Source organism: Mugil cephalus, chromosome 7 (assembly GCF_022458985.1).
Source record: "Mugil cephalus isolate CIBA_MC_2020 chromosome 7, CIBA_Mcephalus_1.1, whole genome shotgun sequence".
Lineage (NCBI taxonomy): Eukaryota > Metazoa > Chordata > Actinopteri > Mugiliformes > Mugilidae > Mugil > Mugil cephalus.
Genome location: NC_061776.1, coordinates 17,658,374 through 17,684,606, shown reverse-complemented (window position 1 = coordinate 17,684,606; position 26,233 = coordinate 17,658,374). Strand labels below are relative to the sequence as shown.

Sequence of the window (26,233 nt, the reverse complement as noted above, 5' to 3'; positions counted from 1 at the left end):
TGAAAGGACGTCACTCTTCCACGGCTGCTTATGAGTCCAGGCCATTATTTTACTGTTAGTTGATTTCCTCAGACAGAGCCTGTCACTGGAATCACAGATTTAAGTGTACAAGGTCACGGAGAAGCGACTTTTTGTGCTGCGACATACAGCCGTTGTCACAGCAAGGGAGGCTTGTCTCTTGACGGTCATGACAAAGGAGCAGTGCGACTCCGAACGGACTCGGGCGACCCTTCCGTGAGGTCGACGCGATGCCTTCGCGAACAATGCACGGCGAGCTCCGGGATGACGCATAATTTCTTGAGAGGTGACTCTGGCTGGAGACGCACCCCTCAGCAGCCGCTCTCCCTTCGTGCTCCTGCTCTCCGCCGGGGAAGCGGCGAGGCGACAAGGAGGACGAGTTGAGAGAGAGGAGAGCAGTGAGGGAGGGATGCAAGAGAATCTAATGTGATGCATGAGCGAGCAGAGGAGAGGCAAGTATTTTAAAATGCTGACTCACTAATATATTCTCCCACAGATTTATTACAATCCTGCTTGAAACGTAAACGACTAATAGCGAAACAAATAAAAACAATTAGGCCAGAGGCTCTTTACAGTTATCATTAAAGCCTGCATCACAATAACGTCCTGTACAGATGCCAGTGTTACAAATGTATCACAACTGGTTGTGTATGTGAAAAGATGGACTCGACTGTCTGCTACCTTGTGAGCACACAGCATCCCTCTTAGACACTTGAACAAACACATCTGCAGGCACTCATCCTCGGTGGCACTTCAAATAAGGCTGTCGCGTGTGGTTGGCCAGAAAAGATGCTGCCCAATTTTGAAGCCTTGACATTCTGTGCTGTCGAATTGAAACCACTTATAAGGTTCAGTTCACCCAAATTACAAAAAAAAAGGAAAAAAGAAAGGAACCCAGGCTACCCTGCAGTAACATTTAGTCATGTAGCCGTCCTCTGGGATTTCTACCAGGACCACAAAACAATGGAATTAAACTGAATTTTGTTGTCACGCCATTAAAAATGACATTTTAAACAACTTACTGTAAAAGCGAACTATCTTTCCGTTATCAGTGCACCCATTCCTCTGCACAATCCATTGACCTTGCAGGAAACAATTTATTTTATTGGAACCATTCTCTTTGGTGGATTATCCAGCTTATTGTGGACACTGTTTCCAGAAAGTGTTGGTGCTGCACCACTAATAAAGCTCCCTTTCACTGGTATTGTATTAGGGTAGAGGCAGGTGTCAGAAACACGTATCCTAAAGACTGTGCTAATCCTTAATACGATGGGACTGTGCTCTTCTGGACTGAGGCTTCAGGTGTTGTTCCTGAGATCTGCTGGAGTCGCTCTCCCAGTTTGGGGGTCACTGCCCCAAGGTCTCCTACTATCACGGGCACCACACTAGCCTTAACCTCCCACATCTGTTCCAGCTGCTCTCTCAACCCTTGCTACGTGTTTCTTCTTTCTGATGTTGGCATCAGCTGGTATCGCCACATCAATCATCACCACCCTTCTCTGCTCTTTGTCCACCACCACTATATCCTGTTGTTTAGCCAGGACCTGTTTGTCAGTCTGGAAGCTGAAGTCCCACAGAACCTTGGCCTTATTGTTCTGGCGTGGACCATTGGGACTTGAGTACTTCTATTCCATACTGGGTACAGGTGTTCCTGTACACTGTCCCAGCCTCGTATGCTGACCTGGCTAGCATCTACAACAACAACACCCTACTACGATGCGCTGGACCGTCTCAAGGCCATCTTTACTCAGTCTGCGCTTTGGGTCTGATATACGATAGATACTGGCCTCTATGGCTCTTGTACTTAGGGCTTCTTCTTGTGCTGCCATGATCAGTGCCTCTGTGCTGTCTGTCAGTCCAGTGTTTTCCAGCCATTGGTAGGTTTTCTTGATATCAGCTACTTCTTCAATTTGACGGTGATACATGCCATGTAGAGTCTTGTCCCTCCAGGTTGTCTCCTCCTTTTCCTATGTATGCTCATTGGATTTCTGCTGTTTGAGACATTCTCTTAACAGTTAATCATTTTGGGCCATTTTCTTGATGTACTCTTGGACTTTTGATGTTTCATCCTGGATGTGGTCTTGATGCTCACTAGTCCTTGTCCTCCCTCTTTCCACTTAGCGTACAATCTCAGGGTGTTGGACTTGGGGTGAAACACTGTGCATGGTGAGGAGCTTTCTTGTCTTGGTATCTGTGTCTTCTATCGCCTCCTTTGGCCAGCTTATGATCCCAGCGGGGTATCTGATGACTGGTAGTGCGCACATGTTGATGACTCAGATCTTGTTCTTACCAGCTTATCAGCTGACTTTTCAGGACTTTCCTTACTCTCTGGAGGCATTTGGTTGTGGTTGACCTCCTTGCGGCCTCCTCATGGTTTCCATTAGCCTGTGGGATAGCAAGGCACTTGCAGCTGTCTTTGATATCACTTATGTTGCCCTCTGGTAGGTCGAATCCTTCGGTTCTTATCATCTTGCCTCTCTTTGTGACCATCCGGCCACACTTGTCGAATGACATCCCTATGTCACTGCTGCAGGTCCTGGTGGTGTGGATCAGTGAGTGGATTTCTCACTCTTAAACATATGTTTAAGTAGATTTTTTTCTGACCACATTTCTTCCTCAAACACGATGATCCTCCACTATCCTTCCACTTTTAATAATGTGTTGGACAGTCCTTAACCCAGTTTTAGTAGTTTCTTCAATCTCCTCTGCTAACAAGACTAACATCTTTTCCATGACCACAGATGTGTCTTTCCACTTGGTTGCTTAAGGAATAAGAAGCTACTCATTGCATCAGTTGGGGTTAAATAAGTTATTGCCAGCTGAAAGATAATCACCCATGCAGTGATTATCCAATCAGAGGCTTGTACCTATTTGCTTAGTTAAATCCAGGTGAACTAAATCCAGGCAGTGTGTTTTTAAAACCTAAAAAGTAAATGCCTTGTTTCACCATTACCTTTGATGTCCAACACAAAAAAAATGTGAACCACTTTATTTTCCTCCTTATATCTTTTACACCCTTTCTCCTCACCCAACCCATTTATGGTTTCCAGCACACTGGCTCAGTCACAGCAGCACTCGTAAAAGCATAATTGTATGCGTCACACATTTAATCTAATCAAGTAGCCAGTAGTCTCATTGGTGCGCCGTATAATTTCCACTCTGGAAGTGAGTTACAGCCGTATAGCCTCTCCACTTCCAATGGCTGTATTAATACTGTAAGTGAATGAGTCAGGATTGTGTGGTTGTGCGTGCGTGTGTGGTGTCCGCACAGTGGAGGTGACCACACTTCACCAAGGATGCTTAGTGACATTGAAAACTGAGTTATTCACTGAAAAAAAAAGCATCCACACACACTCACTCTCCCCTCTTTTCTGTGTGTAATCCATGTACCTCCCCACACACACACACACACATATAATCACAGGTTGGAAGAGTTTTGATTATGAGACATCTTCTAATTGTCCCAGAACAAAGAAACTCCCACTGCGACATCAGAGACCCTGTGACACACACACACACACACACACACACTAGTGCGCTCCCTCTGCGTTCTGTTTATCAGGGCCGGGGCCATCGATCATCCTAGCCCGGTTGCCCGGGTAACCCCGTTATTATTCAAAGCACGGAGCACCAGCTTGCAGAGAGCGCTGTGTGTATGTGTTAGTCAGGTAGTGGAGATTCCCATTGGCTCATAGGCAAAGCCGCCACCAGTGCGGGCACCCTCTTTCACAGAGTCCTCCCTGATCTGCATACCTAAGAGGGCGGACGTGACCATACACCGACACACATAGCTCAAGGGACGGCAATTGGAGCACAACTATCTCTCGAATATAATTTCACATTCTCTTCATTTCTATCGCCCAGCGCCACCAGCGCACCACCACCACCACCTCATCGACTCCCCGCCCTTCTGATTTTCATTCAGCATCTTTCGTCCATTTTTTTTCCACCCTTGCTTTGGTGCATTTCATTCAGCTTGCACCCCTCTCCGCTCGCTCCCTCTCTTATTTTTCATTCACATTCTGCGGCTTGGAGGCTCATTCATAAACAGAACCACTCCTTACAGCGGCAAAAAAAATAAAGGAGGGGAGAGGAGGGTTACCCCTACTGACTTACTGCCTGCCGCATGGTGAGGGCTCCCCGAAAAACGAAAAAGCAGCCAATGCAGAAATGGAGACGAGGGGAGGGAGGAGAGAAAAGAGAGGATGGAGGGTGGGGATCCGTTCCCATCATGCTACATTCTCCTTCACCTCGCCGTTCATCTTTCTTTCAGTCAGCCATTCATCCCTACTGACGTTCATTCATTCATTCATTCATTCATTCAAACCGCCCTCCATTCACAATGCGGCAGTTGTCCACCTGCTGCAGATGTTGCAGCTGATCTAGATAAAGCAGCATAGATGTGTGTGTGTGTGTGTAACTTCCCTCAGGTTGAGGCCAGAGGACACTGCAGACAAAACAACCTTTACTGCCTTTGTTTTTTGAGCATCTACACATATCGCTGCATTAACCTCCTCCTGCAAAAAAACTACTTCATCCTCGTTAGTGCTGAATATTACAGAACAAGACAAATCTTTCAGCATCATCAACGAAAGACAGTGAGTCTTTTTAACATATACACTTAGAGATTATCAGATCCCCGGCATCACACATTCAACAAAGAATTCAGTTAACGAATCCGATTTATTTTTCAGCACCACCAACGGTACCACAAACTAGGGAAGGGACTGAGCTGATACCAGCCTATCTGACCAGACATGCTCCGCCTCTGGCCACCACGGGCAGGAAGAGCTGCAATCAATAAAAGGAAGGACAAGAGCGAAATGGCCGAGGCCCTTTTCTCTTGGTTCTATTACTTTTCTGAAAGGCGCCTGTTGCTCACAGCCTCACAGCTATTGTTATTCGGAGAGCAGAGAGGAGCGCGTGCCTGCATGTGCTTGCCCATGCGACGAACGTGAGACACCGAAGAAGGAAGAACCGGACGGAGGAGAAGAGAAGTGAAAAATGAAACGGATGAGGGACCGCGGAGAGGAGGCATAGAAAGAAAAGACAGTACAAAGAGGCGCCAAGAAGTGAAGCAACGTTACACGGAAAATTTCAAAGTTTAAAAACTTGGGTTTGAAGTGACAGGAGCAAAGGAATATGTAATATCAGCTGGACAGTTGTTCAGACTTAAGTCCTGGTTTCAAATCCCTCACTCTAACCTCTCTGGTATGTCACCAGCTACTTTCCATCCCAGCAGCATTTTGTGTCGGTGCAAAAGACATGAGAGGACTGTCACCAAAGTTTTTCCATGTTAACACTGAAATATAATCCCACCGCTAGGCCGACACAGTGTGTCCCTGCAGCTCCATGTGTTATGGATACAGTGGAAGATTCTCTTTGAACCTGTGCTTTAAGATAAAGAAAAGAAATCATTTTAATCACATTTTTAAAACATGTCAATGCGTGAAATATCTTTAAGCAGAAAGAGTAAGTGCACCCCAGGCATTAGAAGATACTTTTACTCTCATTAGCAGAAATAACATCTTGTCCACCAGTCTCTGATATCTGCTTTTGAACAATCTTTCAGGCAATATTCTTTTTGGTTTTGAAACTTTTAAAGGAGTTAACAGCCTACAAGCATTTCAGCGGGACTGGATACACACAAACAGTGTTGATGCTGTTTGACATTCAGCGTTGCTAAGAGGATTTTACTCTAAATCTATAATAATAATGATTCTAAGTATTAAATATGCAACACACATTGAAGAGTGATGTGCAACACCACGGTATTTAACAGTAGTTAAACTCTAGTATTGTGCACACCTGAAGAGGGAAGTGGATTTCTGAACGAGCTGCAGCTCAGCATAATAGCCCTGCAAACAGTTGGTTGGATTCTCCTGTGAAGAGCTCAGCTCCCAGAGCTCTCAACGCTGCTGTAAACACCTCTGCTCCGACTATATATAGCTGGACGGGCCCGGAGCGCGCAGGTCGACATCTTCGATACCAAATACTGACAAACAGGCACGTGAGAGTGAAACAATGGTCGATCATAAAAAAGAGAACTGACACAATGAAAACATACGGGGGATAGAAAGGGCCCTCGGAAAGTGTTAGAAGAGTGTGATGAAGAGGGAGAGGAGGGGATCGGTGAGAGGAGTAAGCAAAATGAGGGCAGAGGCAGAAAAGGCGGCAAAGACTTCAAGAGATGGCAGAGCTGCTGATATAGAGGCGTTTTCATAATACGAGAGGTATTACACCGGGTGTTACACAGCTGCACAACAGCTGACTGAACAATTATACTCGTGGTCTTTCACTCCTCCTTAGCCAATAAACACCACTTACATCACCCTCAGGAGATGAAAGGACACAGGAAGAGACACACCAATGATGTCAGTACGTGGGTTTAAAAAAAGGGAAACACACAAAACCCTCCATAACAACTACATGCAGACTGGAGCTGCACAGAAAATCACTTGCATTAACAACCAAGTGGTTAATCATTTCAATCAACCAATATTTATGAAGCACTTAAAAAATAAAGTTAGTTGGCAAAAATTCTGTACACACATGAGAACAGATATGCGAGTCGGCCTTCCTGATGTCTACAGGCTTGTTGTCGGTTGCAAAAGGCGCAGTCGCCTCTCAGCATCTTCTTTGTCTTAAGGACAAACCAACGATGACTGAGCTGACGACCTGAGAGAGCGTGAGGGAGCGTACGGCTGGAGCAGGTCGGATAGATACTCTGGGATTTAAAAACAATCCAAAGAAAAAGAACTGAAACGCAGGTGAAAAAGTTAAAGGTTTGTCCAAAGTAGAAGTAGGGAGGAAACTTTTAGTGTGATGGCATGAATTTATTTCTTAGACGGCATCAGTATTCCCCCTGGTTAAACATTTCACATTCACATCAATTCTAATTCTGAATCATCAGCACTAAAAAAACAAAACAAAAAAAAAAACACCCACATGTGTTTGAGTAGCCCTGTGGATTATAAAAGGCAGTTCTTGGTCTGACTGTGGAGACTGTATGTCATGTCCTCGGTACCAGGTGCACTGAACACAGATAATCTCTGGATACCACCACACACACACACACACAAGCACACACACACACTGCGGGATAAAAGAGCCATTACATCATCAACCCTCGCCTTGGGGAGCGAGCCATGAGCGGTGACCACCGGGAGACGTGGGGACATTACATCACTGGCAGCAGCCTGGAGCGGCCCATAAAAGAAAGAGCGGCGGCTCTGTGGCAAGGGGGAACTGAACCGTGTGCGCGCCGATCATTGCTAATGCTCGGTAATGTTGTTAACTCACATACTGGTCAGATTGGAGGGTCAGGGACTGCTTGACGCAATGCCGTGACACACACCGCCGGGGGCCTTCGGCTTACCGAGACGCCAGCCCAGTTAGTAATGTGCATAATAATAACGTTATTACGTAGGACGCACATCACACATTTTAAAATGAGAGACAATTATTTTCGAGGCTCTAGTTTATGCCTCAGATATTTCTGTTTCCCCCCGTACGGCTTTTCATACTCCAGCGTTTTCATTTGTGCCACTCAATATCATTATTCCAAGTCACATTTCTGCACTGTAGTCGGTAAACGAGCAACGTTCTGCAACATTTTGAAGCAGAAAAACCACCGGCTGAATGTCAATGTGCTCACAGTGGGTGTGTAAGTGGGCAGAGCAACCAAATCTGAAAAGGATATGCTATTATGAATGCTTTTACCACACTGTTGATCATGAGGAGTCAACGGATCGATACACAAGCAAGTGTATTTTTTCCTTTTTGTCAAACCTAATGCTGGGATACAACAGAAAAGTGAAAAAGTGGAACACTGGAAGAACTGCAGAGGGAAGGAACCTGAGAACATAGTGCCTGTTCTGTTACCAGAAAGACTAAATATATGAAGCCATGACAACGCCTTTTGAAAAATACTTAAGACATGATGCAAATCTTTAAAAACACATTACATTTTACTGTAGTTTTCCACAAGAAATTACTGTTTTTTGTTTTAGAGCAACATAGTTGTGATAATTTAGCCTCACCTCACCTGCTGCAAGTGGCCACAGATGAAAGTTCTCTGAATCAAGGCCTGGGGCAGGATATAAGCGGGGGGGGGCCGGGGTGAACCGAGCAGACACCGATTGAACCTGGGGGTTATTTTTGTGTGTGTGTGTGTGTGTGTGTGTGTGACCAGTGCCAGTTTTGGTGACACCATGGAGCGTAATAAAGAAATTAGCTCCAGTGTTGTGTGAGCCTACTTTTTAGTTACTCCAGTTTTCGGTGAGACCATTCATGTTTGTGTCTAGGTTTTGAGATCAGCTTCCATTGTGGGAAGACTCAATTTGAATTCTTTTCTTTTTTTGGATTTTGTAAATAAATTTCTAAAGAGGAGTCGTTGCTCCGCTTGCCAATTTGTTACTTGGTCGGGCAGGTTGGTTTGCTTTAGATGCCAGTTGCTATTGCCGTTGAGTTTTGGTTGTCTTGTCTGTGTCTTGGCTTTACAGTTTAAAGGGCTTCCTTAGAAAGGCAGAGGAGTGGTCAGTTAAGGCCGTTTCTGCTCTTTTCTGATGGGCACTCATTTGTTATTTTCTATTTTTGTGTAAAGTAGAATAAATCCTGGGTGGGGATTTTGATCCCTGGCGGGTTTAGGCATTTCAGGGTTTTAGACACTGATTGTTGCTTTTAAAGTCGCCTTGAGTCCAGCACGCTCTTCAATGCTACATATTACAGTAGCAATTCCCCTAATGGACAACAGGAAACTATTTTCTTCGTAGCAAACAGAAAGATAACTTACTATGGTCATTCATGTTGACTGATTATGATATGAAATCATAAAAGAAGCAGTCTAGTCATTTTTACCAGGCAGGGAAGATCTTACCTTTATACAGCAGAAGGATCTGGAGAAATTCCTAGACCAATACAGTGTTGAAAGTTGCTGAACAGCATTAAGAATGAAGGTAAATACATATATTGACATCATGGGAATGGGAATATTTGGTATTTATCAGCAGAACTGTATCAGTTGGACCATTTACTAATTTATTTATTTCTTTTTTTGTCCTTTTGGAGATGTTGCCTCAGCTAGCCCAAGTCGTCCACGTCCTTCATCGTCCAGATCTGAAACAACTTTGCCTTCAGTTCCTCTGCCTTGGGGGGCAGTGGTATACAGACCTTTGTGTCAGATGGCATGAGATGCCAGCAGCAGTCCAACAAGCAGTGGCAGGTCAAAATAGACCATCACCAGAAGAAAGAAGAGACATGGTCAAGGTACTGCTGGACCAAATCAGGGCTCAAAATTAACACTGTCCTGTTGTGCTGTCGTCCCAGGGACATAAAAATATGGATTTTTTTTTGGCACTTAAAGTGTGCTTTTCACCGTCACCACAAAAACGGCGCCAAACTTTCTGCAGCGAAACCCCTGTGACAATAAACAACAACATGCTGAAAAGTTACTGTGGCAGCACAACTCTTCAACGTTGCTTACTTCATTGCAGGAGGAGTCCTCTTTTAACGTGTCCCTCAAGCTTGTAGCTCAGCACAGAAAAAAAGGCCTGGATCTCGGCCCAACATACAACAATGACATGCAGCATGTTCATTTCAGCCACCGGTGCCCGCTTCTTTGAGGAGCTTCAGCGATCCTTGAAACAGGTCATGTTCCTTTCAGCCACGTCTGACTTCATCACTGCGTTTGTTCCCATCCCTCGTCTCAGTCTGGTGTGTGGCTCACAGGTTGGAGCTAGTTGCTCTTGACAGCGTCAAACAACTTCCCCAGCCACAAGACATAAAGCAAATGCTACGAGCTATCCACTAGCATTACACCTGCTTTGCAAAGGCCTCAAGGGAGATTGAGGAGATCATCAAGCCGATGGATCTTAAGCAGCTATGACCCGGAGACTTCAGACAAGACTGCATCTTGTATCCTGTTGTCCCCACTGACATGTTTCAAAGAGCCAGAGAATGCCATCGTGCTTAAAACTGACATCAGGTGATGAGACGATGAAAAAAACAGCTTGTGATTTCAGTAGTTCACTTTCACACTTGCACACCAGTATGTGGTGTAAAGTAATTGGATTAGAGATAGTTCATGGACTGGATTTATTTCAGAACTGCATCCGTAGGGATGCCTCAATCGGTGATTAGGTTATTCTCAGCTGAGAGGTGGCGTCTTTCCACCCAGATGACTATAGCAGACAGGCTGTCAATGTAACTAGCACATTAGCGCTCACAACGGCGGATAGCTGCTACAATGTACGAGCGTCTCTTACTGTGGGCAAACAAGGCAGCGGATGGTACAGAGGCAGTTTAGAGAGAAAAACAAAGCTGTCACCGACGATTTTGATAGTGGACGTAACCGTGTCTCATCGACTAATCCTGGCAGCCATGGTTTTCAGTCAGCTTCTGATATTTCCAAACTGAAATAATCATTCATGTGATTTTCTAGGAACAGGATTGTAAATACAGTGGGAGTGATTGTGCATTCTCTAAAGTGAATTGAATAAAATATATTGTTGCCTAACAATCCTGAACTTTATCCTTTTCGACAGTATGGCAAAGAACACACAATTATTAGCCGGTAATTTACTGTAAATTCACAGTGAAACATTTAACTACAGAATGAATGGTAAATAAAATGTTAAAAGCGAGTGAGTTTGACTCAAAATAAACAGCAGCAGAAACGTTCAATAAAGTAACTGCGAGTCTAACAGTGCAGCACATACAACTTTTTTTGGATTTCATGGAGCACAGTGACACAGAGGATGAACTATATTCAGCCCAAAGGACAAATATAAACATTTAGAAAGTCAGCGGTATGTCAACGGAGTTGCTACTGCTACTACAAAGTATGTGATCACAAAGAGCTTTGAAATACACACTGATCACATCCTAATAACAGAGAACTAAGGTGACATTAATGTTGGTCTGCATGTTGATAATACTGAGACAGGAGTGTGTGTTGTGACTGTGTTCAATAGAAGATAATGATAATCCAAACCAAAAATCAAAGGCAAAAGTAGGCTGCTCAGAGTGAAAGTGTGGCGAAGAGGAAGCCAACCTTCTTCAGAAAAGACGTGTGAAAGAAGTGGGATGGAGAGAAATCGAGCAAACGAGAAATTAACAGCAATGTGACAGAGAGTCAAATTAAAACACATGAAAAAAACATGCACGGAGAAAGACTTAAAAACTCTCAGGACGAAACGCTGGAAAAATCTCTTTCTCCCTGCGCTGTGCAGGAGAACTTAATGGAAATGACCTCCATCTGAGACAGCGGAGTGGCCCAAACCTGATTAGTTATTTACCTCCCTTCCATCTCCCTTTTCTCTACGCGCTCATCAACACACAAACAGCACAGCGGTGCCTCTTTCCCCAAGTATTCCCTCCTCTCTCTAAAGTTAACCCGGGCTCCCGTGATGGCGACGGTCATTTCTTGTGTCATTTTATGACACAAGAACCTTTTAGGAACTATTCACGTCCGCGCAACACGTGACAGTTAACATAGCTGTAGGTTAGGCTTCCCTGTATAGCCCCTGCGCGTGTGCGTGTGCGTTGCTGAAGGAGACGGCTACACGTGCCGGTCACTAGAGATGCGCGATTCCACTATTTGCCGAGTGAGGAGAGACAGAAAGAGATGGGAGCTCTCAAGCGATATAATGGCTCTCCGCTGGGCTTAAATCAGCGCGCAGAAAGTGGTCTGCCATGGTGATGCACGGTGGAGTGTAATGCAGGAGAAGATATTTTATACATCAGACTCCGGAGTCTCTACGCCCACGCACGCCTCTGCTGTAGGTGAGCCTGTGACGCACAATGAAAAAGTGAGGCTGCATACTATCTGTCTGTCAAGTCTTGATGATGCTGGTTCATATTTTGAGGTCTTGCGGTAACAACAAAGAGTGATTTTTGTCATGTGTAGAATAAGAATGTAACTTTTGACAACCCCAACAGTGCTGCCACCCCCACCACGCACACACGTAGCAGAAAGCTCCTGTCACTCCCTGACACAAAATTAACAAACCCCCTGACACATACACAAACACCACTGCACATGCACAAACAAGGCTTAGATCTGAAAGAGATAGACCACCACAGCCCTCTGTGCTTCTGGAAAGGAATAACAGCCTAAGAAAAAGACTTTAAAGCAGCTATTCAGCCTTTTGTCCACAGCTTATAGCTCATATAACTCGTCCTAATCGTCCTAATGAAAACAACCATTTAACCTTGATGCCCATTACCGTTTCCAATAAAATACCTGTAACCTCTGTTAAAAAAAAAAAAAAACCTTGTGTTTAATGTTTGCATTAAACTAAGAATGATTTAAATGCACAACAGTGCAGTGAGATCAAACTTAGCAGGCAAATAATAATTTTACATGCAAATAAAAACAAAACAGTAAAGTGCTTGTGTTAACTGAGACTATAATCTCTGCATATATATATATAAATGTACTATATTGTGCAGCTCAGATTTCTATACAGATTAAGCCTATTTTATGATCAGCTGACAAAACAGTTCAAATGTGTAGCATGTTTTACAGAGGCCATTAAAAATGTTCTGCAGGTGTCTGTGTGAGAGGAATCTTGATTCATTTTAATGCAACAGCGACACCTTGTGGACATTTCGCGGAAATGTCCCTGTAGGACAAAGGATTTAAGGAGTCACAATGAATAAATATGTTTCTATCAACAATAAAGGCAATTAAGAAAGAACTTTATGTCGATATAAGATACACTCACTTGCCATTTAATTAGGTACAATAGTGAGAATGAATGCATTTTAATACACCAGTCCTGCATTAAATCTTAGCTTCATGAAGGTTGAAGAATTCAACATTTGTTTAAAATAAGTGAGAGAGCTTTTGATTCACCTATGTTTTCATTTAGGAGGCTGTAGTTCATAGTTACGTTGTGTTATACTAACATGTTTCTATTATTTTGACAACCCTATTTTAGGTTAAACAACGAAACACTTTTGTGTTTAACTCATTACAGTCTAACAGGATCACAAACTCCTCCAAAATACTTAATAAAGTAGCAGGTAAAAGTATGTCCAGCCGGTACTGAACAGCTGATATTAGTTACTGTCTTACTTACAATATGAACAGACGATGTGTGTAATAAGAAACCAACATTTACAACAACAACATTTGGTTAGTTTCCTCCTTAATGAGTCAAGAGTTTGTCTTTGCACATTTATTCTTCACTACATATAGTAAATAAATCTGAACTTTTTAGTTAACTGGCAGGATGATTGTACCAGGATGCCAAATAATATGCTTACTCCCTTGTGAAGTTTATTCTGTTACAACAAAACTCAGGAGATGGCACTGACAATTTTCACACGACATGCAGCTCCATTATTTAAAAACCTATCGTGCAGCAGATGCCTCCGCGCTGCAGCCAGATGTCAAATAGTGTTCGCAGCCACTTCAACAACACCAACGCACAACAATAATTGAATGCAAATGACTGTCTTGGTGATTATGATGACAGTAATGACAACCACGACGCTGATATTTGACAGTCATGATGACAAATGTCGGCAGGGAATTTCCCTCTGTTTGACAGCAGGCGGTGGAAAGGTGACAGGAATCAGAGAGGAGCTCTGACATGTGGCACAGACACAGGTCTCCAACCAGACTCAAACCAGGGCCCTTTGTAAACTCCAGGAAGGAGCGTCTAAGTGTGACTAAGGATGTCCAGAAGCAGACAGTGTGGACGTAAGAAACAGTTGCCTGAGAACAGCTTTGTGTGGCCAAAGAATACGAGTACATTAACGCTACTCACCCAGTATAAGAATAGAGTCGTCTTTCTTGACATATTTTTCCAGAAGGTGTTTGAATTTGGAGAAGCTCCCCAGCCAGTCATAGCATCGCTCTGTCTTGTATCTTTCATCCCAGTAGACAACGTCTTTGTACCTGGAGTTGTTATCTGGTAGGTAGTCCATCTTCTCTGTGACAAACACAAAACATGCTTTGGTACAAGGCAATTTTACATGTTTCATTATTTGTATTCGTGCTTCTAATCCCACAGGAACCTCTGGTGCTTGTTACATCATTAGTTATCACTGTAAATGTTCATTGTGGACGAGGGAAACATTTCAGTGACCTGTAAGAGTTAAAAAACCATGCCAGGTTCATACTTTTATTTTAAATATGTGTCTTCACTGTCACAGTACAGATGGATCATGCAGTGCTGTATCTTTTTAAAGATCAGCCTCAAAGTGACTGAGGATGAGTTCTAAGCTGGATGTTTAGACCATTTTCAAACAACTGATGAATTCTTCAGACACAGTCTCTTTAATGTGAAGATGTTCTGGCCCTTTCCATTTCATATTATTGTGAGTTCAGTGTCTTCAGGTTTTAGATTGTTGGTGAGAGAAAATAAGACACAGAAATCATGCCTCCCTTGCTTTGGGGAAAGTCGACTTCCTGACTTCATACTGCAAACAATTAAGTGTGAAGAGCAATCAACAAATCAATCAGAAAAATATTCATTAATTGCGATGGACCTGTCATGGCTTTTGTGGTGGTTGTTTTATGCGTGGCAATAAAGTTGGCCAATTTTAGTTCCACAGAAACAGAGTTCTTTTGCAGTTGAAAAAACCTTTATGATTTAATCATTTAAATATATATTGTTTTATAGTATATTGTGACGGTCACATGCTGTATTACAACTAGCTGGGTTTTGCTCCTCAATAAATTAGATTTTCCTCGTGTATGGACGATTATTTTGTTGGCGTGAGGACCACAAAAAATGTTTTTATCTTTCCGACAAGTGGCTTCGTACATGTTTACATTCTACCGCTGATAAATGGGTAGTTATTAACATTTAAATGAGTGAAGTGCGGCACTGCTCTGAAGCTAATGGTGCTAACGCTAACGTGTTGAGCTAACAACACACATTGAGAGCAATGTTTAGTCGATTTAACGTCTCCTGCAGCTGTGACACAACATTAAACACGTATATTATATACTGCACATTTAGTCACTTACATTTTCCTCATCAACTTATGTGGTTTTGAAGTAAGGTTTTAAAAAGCCGGTCTTGTGTTAGAGTTAGTTTTCCTTAGGGGAGTGATGTGCGAATCGATACTGAAACGTCGCTACCTCCGATACCAGATCTTTATGTCCTAACATCGATTCTCAAATCAAAAATATCGATACTTTAGGAAAGCACAGTGTTCAGCATTAAGATGCAAGTTTTCATTTTTATAGTACTTAATTATTAAACAAAAAAATATATTATAGCGGCCTTATTATTTTTGAAAATGGTGTTAGAAACACCATTTTCACATATTTTGTATGATTGTGTCCAGTTTGATTTTGTCTATTGCTGTATTAGCTCAGCAATAGTAAATGAGGCTGTTACCTCAACATACTTGCGACTTTAAAATAAATAAATATCCATGATGTCTTAAATTCTTTATAAAGCCATGGACTGAAATACATTTTTTATTTTTTATTTATTTATTTTTTTTAGATTTACCAGACATATTAAGTGTATTTACACAAAGTATCGGTATTGGATCGGTATTGCCGATACCGGCCTGAATTTTACCTAGTAACGGATCGGTCCTGCGGCGCGCGAACAAAACAAAGCTCACCCACGAAATGCTATGCTCGTACCACAAAACAATTCTAATAGGACTGCACAGTTAATGAATACTTGAAAGTGTAAGTACAGAAGAGTTTGACACGTGAGAGGTTTGTTGGTCTCCTTTGCACTAATACAATGAAAGGAGGCCAGAGGACAGAAAGGCCCCAACCTTTAATATATTCTGTTTTATATTATTTGTTTTTATTTTTGGTCTAATTATCTTATTTTTGCACTGTCTCGTGTCTTGTCCTTAACAACAGAATCCATTTTTCCTCCAAAAGTCGATAAATAGCAACTATTTTGGGCTTCGTGGCTCTCCTTACGATCTCCGTGTTACGAGCACAACATATCACGGGCGAGCTCTGCAGTGAGTGTACGTTCCTGTAGAGGGAACCGATTCTAACACGAGAGTGGTCCCACGTGTTGTTGTTGACATCAAAAAATTGCTCCAAGGAAGTAATTACAGATAAACTGACTGCAGGATATTGGAGAAAAGAATAAAACTTAGGAAGAAATGAAAGTGTAACATGTCTAAAGTCTTAAAGACGTATTTCCTTTATGATTTTCTTATTCTTCCTGGTGAACCGCGAGGGGAAGGCGGAGCCACCAGTGATGCTGCTTTCACGTACTATTCAGAAAATTCGTCAAACCCTATGGTGCATTCATGCATACTCAGGTTCTCTTGGCTTTTCTTCAACTTTCTCACAAACAAACAAAAAACATAAAAAGTCAAAGAACAAGACAACACGTACATTTTATTTTATTACTATGATTTTATTATTTTAGCCTGTTGGCTTGCTAATTTAATTTAATCGTTCTTACAAGGCAACGTACCATTTTATGGATAAAGGAAGAGGAGATCATTTGTATCTTGGCAGGTTGATATTTTAGAGATGGAGCAACAAGTTGAAGGGTTGTGATGGAAAGTAAATCAATTTTGATGAACAACTGGCCAGATTTCATCAATTTAAAGACATTTCATGATTCAGTTCAGTGATAAAACTTCATCATCGTGAAGTTATATTATTGGTAACAGCCCTATTGTATTTGGCTAAGAAAATAAAAGAGATTAATTTAATATTACCTGAAAATTGACACACACTGTATTTTATTTAATTATTTTTTAAGCACAAAGTACCATATATTCTATCAATGACAAAGTCTGGTGACATTTGGAACCAGCATTTATTGTGAGACAGCCAGTATATAGAGTATTTATAAGTTGTGAGGGACTTAATACCAAACTCTTCATGTAAGAGTAATGTCATATTTCTCCCTGCAGATGGCAGTATCATGCTGCTGTTTCAATTTAAGAAGAGAACTTAATCATCCGTTGCCCCACAAGCATTATTATTATCATGCTCTGCTTAAACTGGCAATCACACCATAAAGCTTGTGTCATCTGAAAGTGCGAACCTGACGATAATGTGTGGGCTGCTGGCATCCGACCATCATCATCAACTCACCCTTTGTTAAACTCACCTGAGTGGTTTTTAAACTCTAGTGTATCTTCTGTTGAGAACAGCTGAAGTGGGGGAAAGAAAAAAAAACTCCTCATGCTGGGACTTCATCAAGTGCCATTCTGTCACTAAATGCGTGTTAAAAAACGTCACACGTACTGAGCTGCAATCAACTGTAATTCACCTCATTCTCTACTGAGAGTGGCCATGTGAGTTGGTCCACGCCCACACACTATAATGGTGGTCCTGTGAGAGCAGCTAGACACTTCCTTGTCGTGTTGCCCTCTCACTGATATGGGAGCGCACTCAATCGAAATATATTTTAACTTTCTGCTGTAAAAAAATAAATAAATAAATAAAATAAAATAAAAATCCTTGCTGTTTCCATTAATAGTAATGATGCCTCCAATCTGTTAGAGTCCCAGGAAATCATAACAGGTGCTTTTATCAGCAGCCATTTTGACAGAATGCAAAGCAGGATGAACAGATGGAACTGATTAAATTAACTTGTTCCATTTACCTCGTGAAATCTCTTCCAGTGGGTCAGCATGCAGAATAGCAGGGTCACGACCCACCTGCATGGAACGGGGCCATAATAAATCCAATCATTTATAGCTGTGTTGACGCTGCTTTCACTTGTTCAAGGTTCTATAGTGTGACCGTGTGAACTTTAAGGATGGTTTGGTGGTGTGGTGTCAACCTATGGGTTGAGGGGAGGACCCCTCAGGATCATCCCCCAGATACTTCATCAGTTTGGGATTTAGTTTGGAGGCCATGTCAACACCTTGTGCTGTTCTTAATGTTGTTTGAGTTGTTCCTAAATCATTTGCTGGGTAATGGCTGCTGCCGTCAAGGAGTGTCATTGTGGGGGTGTCTGTTCTGGTCTAGGTGGGTGGAACAGGTCTCGGTAACATCCACATGCATGAATGCCACGTTCAAAAGTTTCCCAGCAGAACATTTTATTGTCACAAGATGGTTAATGTAATTTACTTCTGTCAGTGGTTTTAATGTTGTGGCTAATTGGTGTATGACAAGTATTCTGCTGGTATTATATATTTATTCTAACACCTGTAATGGGCTTCAGTCTGAAAATACAGTGCTGTTTTATCCTCCATGATATAAATGAGTCAGTTTTAATCAGTTGCACACTTTTTAAGATTAAATCAGCAGGTGGATGCAACACTTGGTGAAGGTTGAAACATTTAAACCACGTTCTCCACATATATTCCAGCTGTGCTCAGTTGATCTGTGCATTGAGGGCTGAAACTACAGCAGTTTTTTCCCTGTACGTTGTTCGCTGCATCATAATTATGTAACCTCGCCGTTAACAGTTGGGGTACGATCACGGTGCTCCGCAAGTGGAGAAGCCATAAATCACCTCAGCATTTTAACCACGGGAAGCGGAGGTGCCGGGGAGGAGACAAATAACGACGTCTCTCCGGTTCCGAGTCCAGTCCGTCGGACTGATGCACAGTCCGGGATCCGGATTGGAGCTGCGGAGAATAATTTGCCACAGATTCCTCTGCATAGTGGAGGCACTATCACGGACCACGTGAGAGGAATATTCAATGACGGTCCCCGACGGAGCGGCTCATCTCTGCTGGCACTCCTCTGATGCTGACATGGACTCCTGGACGCAGAATGCTCTCAGCTTCCCAGAACCGGAGCAGGAGGGAGGGCGACACTCTGTCTGAATGTAACCTTTGATCTTTTTTTTCTCTCTTTTCTTTTGGCTGTTTTCTCTTGTTTTTTTCGCTTTCTTTTTGTTTGGGGGTTTCTTTTTTTCTTTTTCTTCTCTCCAAGTCCCAGTATGGCTTGGCCGTGCATCAGCAGAGTGTGCTGCTTGGCTCGCTTCTGGAACCAGTTCGATAAATCGGACCTCTCCGTCCCCCTCACCATCCAGAACTACTCGGACATCTCCGAGCTGGAGGTGCGCTCCGTCACCAAACAGGTCTCCGCCTCGGAGCGCGCGCCGGGGAACAACTACTCGGTCCCGGAGCCGCGCGCCAAAGGCTCCCCGCAGGCGCCCGCGGATGGCCCGGGGACCCGGGGGTCTTTCAGGGCGCGGAAGGAGCCCAGCTACAAGCCCAGGGACGACTACCACCCGCCGGGAGTACCTTTCCCCAGCGTCACCCAGTACAAGCAGGATTTCAAACCGTGGCCCATTCCCAGGAAGGAGAACTTCCCTTGGATTAGTAACGGGGGCAGCAGGGCGGACAGCGGGTCGGACAGCCCGGTGAACACTTACCACATCCAGGGGCAGCCGGGGGAAAGAGAGGAGCGGGGGAAGGGGCAGAGGTGCGGGGAGCAGCAGGTGATGGAGGAGAGCAAAACCAGCTCCTACAGGTATGTCCGCCTCTTCCTCCTCCGATTTCAGCACCGGTCGCTGTCCAGCTGACGCGGACGGGGAAGTTGCTTCCCTCCGATGATTGTTTAACCTCCATTTATTTAGAGCTCAGTGACTTTAAAGGTCAACTCAGCAAGCCTGCGTGGAGCTAGAGGGTCATCAATAATTCCCTTCCACATTTGATATTCATATAGGAGAGCCTCAGTGTGAATATTTGATTTTTCTATGCATTTCTGGCTTTTTTCCCTACTTCTGGGTTGTTTCATTTGAATAGATTTTAGAGTCGTTAAAAGAAAAGAAAAATAAATGTTGCAACATCTGACCTATTTATTTAGGCCTCTAGGTGGTAAGGGTAGATTTATTTTAGTAACCTCTTGGAATTAAAGTCGTGCATGCATCCTTCAAATGGTTGTGAGAGGCCTTTTTTACAAATTAAAGCAGAAATATCTGAGACATAAATATTCTAACATATGCTTCACATCGTGTTTTTTGCTGCACTCAAGGGACTGATATAATATTTCATCACAACTCTACACACATGAAAGGCCTTCTGTTAAAAAATCTTAATGATGTCAGGTAATGATCCATTTGTTTTGTTTAGGAAGATTCCCTCCACCACACAAAGCATTTTAACAACCTCATTCGCAAGCAAACTTATCCTTATGGATGAAAATCTGAAGACTGCTCCTTAAAGTTGGGTGATGCTTGCATGCTAATACGAGCAGTGGACCACTCTTACCCCAGCGCATTACCTTCTAGAAACAAGACAGAAAGTTTTGTCCCTACCTCTGTGAGCCCACTGATGCATGCCTCTCCCTCCAGGCAGGAGTACAGGCCGTGGACGGGGGCGAGGCCGGCAAAAAGCGCGAGGAAAACCCCTCCGGCTCAATACTCCAGCCCGGGGACCGAGGCCGCCCACGTCCCGCGGGAGACCAGCTACCAGGCCGCCTACAGCTCCACAGGTGTGCATCAGGGGGAGCACGTCATCCCGTCTGCCGCCTCCAACATACAGCCTGCCCCCATCCCCAACCCCACCGCCCTGCAAGCTGGCAGTTCGCCGAGCCCCTCCAGCCTCCAGCAGAACATCTTCCCCGAGAGCACAACCAAGGGAGAGGTGAGCACGCGAGCTGCGTTCCGCGCACATCTGAAACGGGCTCAGAGCTACAGGTTTAGACTGCGGGCTCGCTCCTCTCGGAGTGGAAGTCATCTCCACTCGTCTCCCAGGTGGCCCCGTGGCTGTTGGGGCATCTCGGGGAAAGTGATACAGCGTTCTATCCCCGAGCAGCTCAAAGTGACCCAGCTGTGTAAAAGAGGCCGGGTGCTTGCGTTAGGTAACGCTGCTGGTGCCACACTCATTACTTTGACCTGAATAAAACAGGCCAGATGAGAACAAAGGAGGTAAACGAGGAATTTTGAGGACTGCGGCCGATTTTGGTCGGAAAACGAATACGACGCCGGTTCAAAAATGGTTTATAATGTTATGGTGTTCAATTTATGTTAAAGCAGGGGTAGAAAAGTGCTGATTCAACTGTGTAGGATGTAGTTTGTGGTGCTGTTGAACTGGACTGAATTAGACATGGAAGTGTTTCTTTTATTCAGCCTATCCCACTGACTAAAACGAGGTTGTCAAAATAATAGAAAAAACACAATTCAGTAGCCCTACAAACCACAGCCTCCGGAGAAAACAGCCCAATCAACAGCTCTCAAAGTATTTTAAACTACCTCTGACTACTGTAATATTCATAAAGATTTAGAGCCGGACTGGTACAGTAGACTACATTTGTTTTTGCTTGTGAGTTGTAGAGGACAAAATCTTGTACAGTGACATCTTCAAAATTTATATTCTATTTTATTTTGGTGTGTTATTTTCATGTTCAGAAATCGTTGCTTACCATTTGTGACAGAACAATGTTCCACTGGGAAACTTTTGGACCTGGTATTCGTGTGAATGTTACTTAGACACGTACCACCCACCTATACCAGACTAAACACCCCCAGCAGGATGCAGCCTGACACAGACACACACGCGAAAACAGTTTAGGAAAAATTAAAAAAAAAACATGAAGAACTAGATCCTGAATTTATTAAGTAGCTGTGGGATGTGAGATCTGAAACGTGAAACTAAACCACAGCAAGACTAGACGATTTGCTCGGGACTGAACCGTTTGAGGGGACACTCCTCCGTCTGAGGTCAGACGCTGCCGTTTTAGTCAGTTTGGGGGAATCTCCAGAGGTTTAGTGGCATCCCTCCTTCCCACCCACACCACTCGGTGCCATCCGCCATCTGGAGAGCTGGGACCGGGGCCAATAGTTTCAAATAACTGCTCCATAAAAAAACAAATAAAAAAATAAAATATGAAAAGGTATCAGGGAAGGTAAATTGTGTTAGGCTAGCCTAGCAGAGAAGGACTGACGATCCTTATGTGAATCTGATTACATAATAGTTAGATTTCATTATTGGGTAAGTTTTCCACCCAAATGAACTGACTGTCGCCCCAGCTTCCAGGCTGGCATTATTACGACTGTTCTCTATTAAAGTGAAAATTAGGAGGTGATTAACGCGCGGGAGTAAAACAAAACGACCCTCTGCTTATTTGCATCATTCTCAAAAGTGTTCCCGCACATCAGGCCGCTCTGTCTCCTCGCATTCAGTGTGATGATGTTGGGAGAAGTCAGTGGCAGGACACAGACTCTAATAATAACACTGGCCTATTTGGAGTGAGAGGTCACGGCACATCAGGAAGGTTTGTGCTGCAGGCTGTGGGACAGAGAGAACTGCAGTCAGTGTTTTCCATACCTACATACATACTACACACACACGCACGCACATATATGTGCATATATATATATATATATATATATAAATGCACACTGTGCAGTTTTTCAGTGCTCATGCATTGCATATGAGTTGTAGCGCATTGTGACACAAAGCGGCCTGGCAGTAAATCAAGTTGAAGTTGGGTAATCCGGCCCGGTCGCTGACAGCCCACTCATTATTGACTCACCAGCCCCCTGCAGAGGTGTCCGACCGAGCATTACACATCCCACTGCACCATGCATTACACTGGGCACTGGGTCATGGGCGACTCTTTATTTATGTATTTTTTGTCTGTGAGGTCCTCCTCCGTTTATTCAGAAGGAAAGTATGACCTAACACCAGGCTGCGTCGGCTCCAAGCTGCTCCATTCAAGGAGGAGGCCGAAAGTTCATTAACAGATTCAAGCGAGCTGCTGAAATCAAATCAGCTCTGTGAAATTCTCATTATCATTCAAATCACTTTGTCAAATTGCGCGCTACGACGGATAAAAATCCATCTGAACGGACGAGAGCCGGCTCTAATGTCAGGACGGGCGGCGGAGGGACCGGACTGTCGTGTCATTTCACGACAGAGGAGCCGGGTTTTTCTTGGACCCGCTGAACTCGCAGACCTCGTTTCAGACGTCCCAGCGAGAGGTCACGGCGAGTCGAGGAGAGAGCCCGAGCACCGGCTGCTGTGGCTTAAATGTGTGCAGCCGTGACCCCCTGAGCTCAGTGTGCATACGTGTGTGCGTTAGGAATCAGGCCGGGCAGCAACACAAGGCAAACAGATTTGTGTATAATCTGCAGTTTTTGTGTGTCAGGGATGAGCTGGACAGAGCGGCCGCGTGAGGAACACATTTAACATGCAGAGTGGAAACCTCAGCAGAAAGCTTGGTTTTTGTTTGTAGTCGGCTCAGAGGCCGGGGGCGCTCTGAGGTCTGTGAGGTTCGTGCGCTCTCGGAGCTCACCCTGCTCAGCGTCTGGAGTCGGTGTTTGACAGCGCAGTGTTCTCCTGTGACAGCGGCGGCAGCAGCAGCAGCGACGCACACTAGAGTGACGGGAATTGCTGCTCACAATGGTTTCAGCTGGATAAAGAGGATTACGAGCCCTGCTGGGACAGTGCTTCCTAAAATTTGTTTCCCTGCTGCCGGCTTTTCCCCCCAGATGTCCGGTTAGTCAGGGGTGAGGTCTGGAATCTGACTTTCCACTCCCGAACATGCATCTGCTACCAGAGTCACACAGCGACAGGTCGCTGGCTTTGAAATAACTTACATGAAGAATGATCTTCACTAATAATCAGAATAAAAAAGTCACACGTAATCACCCTGGTCAGATCCGATCGGAGGGAATTTTCTGCCCCAGGTGGGCTAAGTGAGTCAGGTGACGTAACCGTGAGGTAAATGGCCTGCACTCACTTTTTTTTTTCTATCTTAGTGGTACACTAAGTGCTTTATAGTGTTTCTCGTCCACTCACACACCCAAGGTTGGTGGAGAACATGTTCTGTCTCGAGCCATCGTAACTCATCTTCTATTTAATGAGGTCAATAAAGTTGGAAAAAAAAACTCCTCTGCTACATTTTAACAATTTTCAACATTTCAGCTTTTTCTTTGTTGTTGGAGAAATATTGCCCTTGGAAACACAGGTATAGAGTGATTATTAGACGGGCTACGGTATGAAGCACCACCAGCTCTCGTTCGTTCTTACATTATTTTTCCAAACTTTCATTCCCCCCCGTTTGCCTCTTCCCCCGTGTTCTTTCACTTGGACCTCATCCCCATTCCCACGCTGCCCTACAGGACTACAGACGGAGAGTCCGGAGCCAAATTGGCAGCTCCCGTCGCCAGGCAGGGAACAGAGGATTGTGTTAGGAGCAAGAGAAAGGCGAAAGAAGGATGAGGGGGGGAAAAAAGAGACAAAGATAGAGTTAAAAAAAGAGGCACGGGGAAAGAGATGCGCGGTGTGATAGATAGGTGATAGAAAGACAGGGAGGGAGGGAGGGAGGGAGATACATGGGGGGAGGGAAGCGAGCAGAGTGCAGTATTTGATGGATTATCTGTTAAAGTGCAATGTTGCACAGGGTTGCAGTCTTGTTTGGCACCAATCTAATTTAGGAGAGAGGCAGACCTAGCTGCTACACAGAGCAGAAATGACAGAGTGTGAGTGTGTGTGTGTGTGTGTGTGTGTTTGTGTGCGTGCGTGCGGGGAGAAGGTGAGTACACTCACACACCAATCTGACTTGCTGAACACCATGTACTGCCTCCCCTGCCACCCACAGAGCCGCGGACAGTCACATTCAAAGTGCTGCTGGGACCACAGGCCAACAAAAAGTGTCTGATAAAAGCAAACACGGAGCTAAATCGCAACAGTCGGGAGCATCTTCACCCGCACAGATAATAACCGGGAAATACAAAACGCACCCATCAGCCACAACATTAAAACCAAGAGATATCTGCACAGTATTAGGTCATAATGTTACGCCTGATCGGTTTATAGTCAGTGACCTCATTTATAATTTCTCCACATCTCAGACGGATTCTGGCCAGACTTTGAGAACAGCTGCCACCAGAGGAACAGGCTGCGTGCGCTCTGACAGCTGATCTGATGCTTTCTGTCTCCTCTCCTTCCACGGGTTCCAGCGGAAGCACCTGATCACTTTAATGTTCTACCTCTCTTCTCTCCCACAGGAACATCTGGTGAGGACCAAGCTCTCCCCGAACCCTTCCGCCGTCTTTCAAAGCGGGCAGAGGGTCTTCAACATCTGACAGCCGCGGCCGTTCGCAACCATTCCACTTCGATCGGTTTCCACTTTAGAGAATCAACGGGGCGGGGGGATGTTTTCAGTCCATTCCACGACACAAGAATCTATGCAAGGGAATGTATTGTTGTGAAGGCCGTGGAGCTGCAGCGTCAGTATCCCGAGAGGAAGATCGGTAGATAGACTCCCCTTCCCTTCGGCACCACTTCCTGCTCTCCGTTGTTATGGAAATGAATATGCATGTTAAGAAAATAGCTTGAAACATTTTTCTTTGTATTTTTTTTTTTTTTTTGAGGTTATAGACGCACAAGAAACTGGCTGCTCTGCGTGTGTGTGTGTGGGTTTGTTTGTGTGCGCGCCCGCCAACTCGTCCTCTTATTGTACATAACCATGAATGATTTGTCGTTAAGTGCTTACGTTGCTCTTCGGTGTTGCTAGAAATCTGCTCGAAAATAACTTATTTCCACAGTATTCATTTAGTTTCCTGTTTCGGGAGGAAGTGTCGTTCGGTTTCTCATTTTGTAAATCTATTGTGGAAGAAAGTGTACGATGTAAGCGAAAACACAATAAAAGATTATTAGCAAGGTTCCTAGCACTTTCTACTCGGGTGCATTTCTTTAATGATATCACACTATTGAGTTATTAGTCGTTTACAAGTGCACGCAAAGTCAATCATGATCGCAACTGCCTGTTATTATTCAAAAGGTCAGGTGCTGTAGACGTGTGTGTCGAGACTTCTGAGCGTTTCAAGGTGTAATTAGGGCAAAAACACTTGTCTTTTCAGATTCATAAAGGAAAGGATGTACCCACCAGGTATAAAAAGTAAAACAATGCGGCGGTGGCTTGTAGTGATGTTCACGGTGTTGGCTCTAGAATAATCTCAGACTCCAATTAAACATCAACGTCTCCCATAAAGTACTTGAAGTCAGTATCTAAATTCCCTGATTCTGATCAATGTGCCTTTTGCAATTATAGGGTTGCAAAATACCTGGAATTTTAGAACGAAAGTCTGAAACTTTCCATGGGAATTAACTGTAATAAAGAGGGAATTAACAAAGTTGAACGTTAGGAACATAAATATAGTTGGTAGAAAAATATAATCTTGGCTAAAACACTCAGATTTGATGTGAGTACAGTTGAGTATAATATGTTATTCTTCCATTACAGCAGGGACATAGCACACTACTTCCTGCAGAGCTACTGATGCACCGTGCATCCTCCATCACATGCACAATGATTTCTAGAATTGAGCCCACGACACAG

General features: G+C 44.0%; 2 protein-coding genes across 3 annotated transcripts in view; one reads left to right on the top strand and one right to left on the bottom strand.

Moving 5' to 3' along the window:
• ece2a (endothelin converting enzyme 2a) overlaps positions 1–15,114 on the bottom strand; it is a 75,258-nt gene extending 60,144 nt beyond the window's left edge. Inside the window, exons 1-2 of one of the 2 annotated variants that reach the window (XM_047588534.1) lie at positions 15,005–15,114; positions 13,797–13,961 (exon numbers count right to left, since the gene is read on the bottom strand). In XM_047588534.1, the coding sequence (XP_047444490.1) occupies positions 13,797–13,956 (160 nt within the window). In that variant the 5' untranslated portion in view covers positions 13,957–13,961; positions 15,005–15,114. The remainder of the gene's footprint in view (positions 1–13,796; positions 13,962–15,004) is intronic. The other variant, XM_047588535.1, reaches the window with a different exon arrangement.
• Positions 15,115–18,172: 3,058 nt separating this feature from the next.
• map6d1 (MAP6 domain containing 1) lies at positions 18,173–25,562 on the top strand. The gene is made up of 3 exons (XM_047589609.1): positions 18,173–19,414; positions 20,238–20,529; positions 24,900–25,562. The coding sequence occupies exons 1-3, from the start codon at positions 18,879–18,881 to the stop codon at positions 24,975–24,977; spliced, it is 906 nt and encodes a 301-aa protein (XP_047445565.1). The 5' UTR covers positions 18,173–18,878; the 3' UTR covers positions 24,978–25,562.
• The last annotated feature ends 671 nt before the right edge of the window (positions 25,563–26,233 follow it).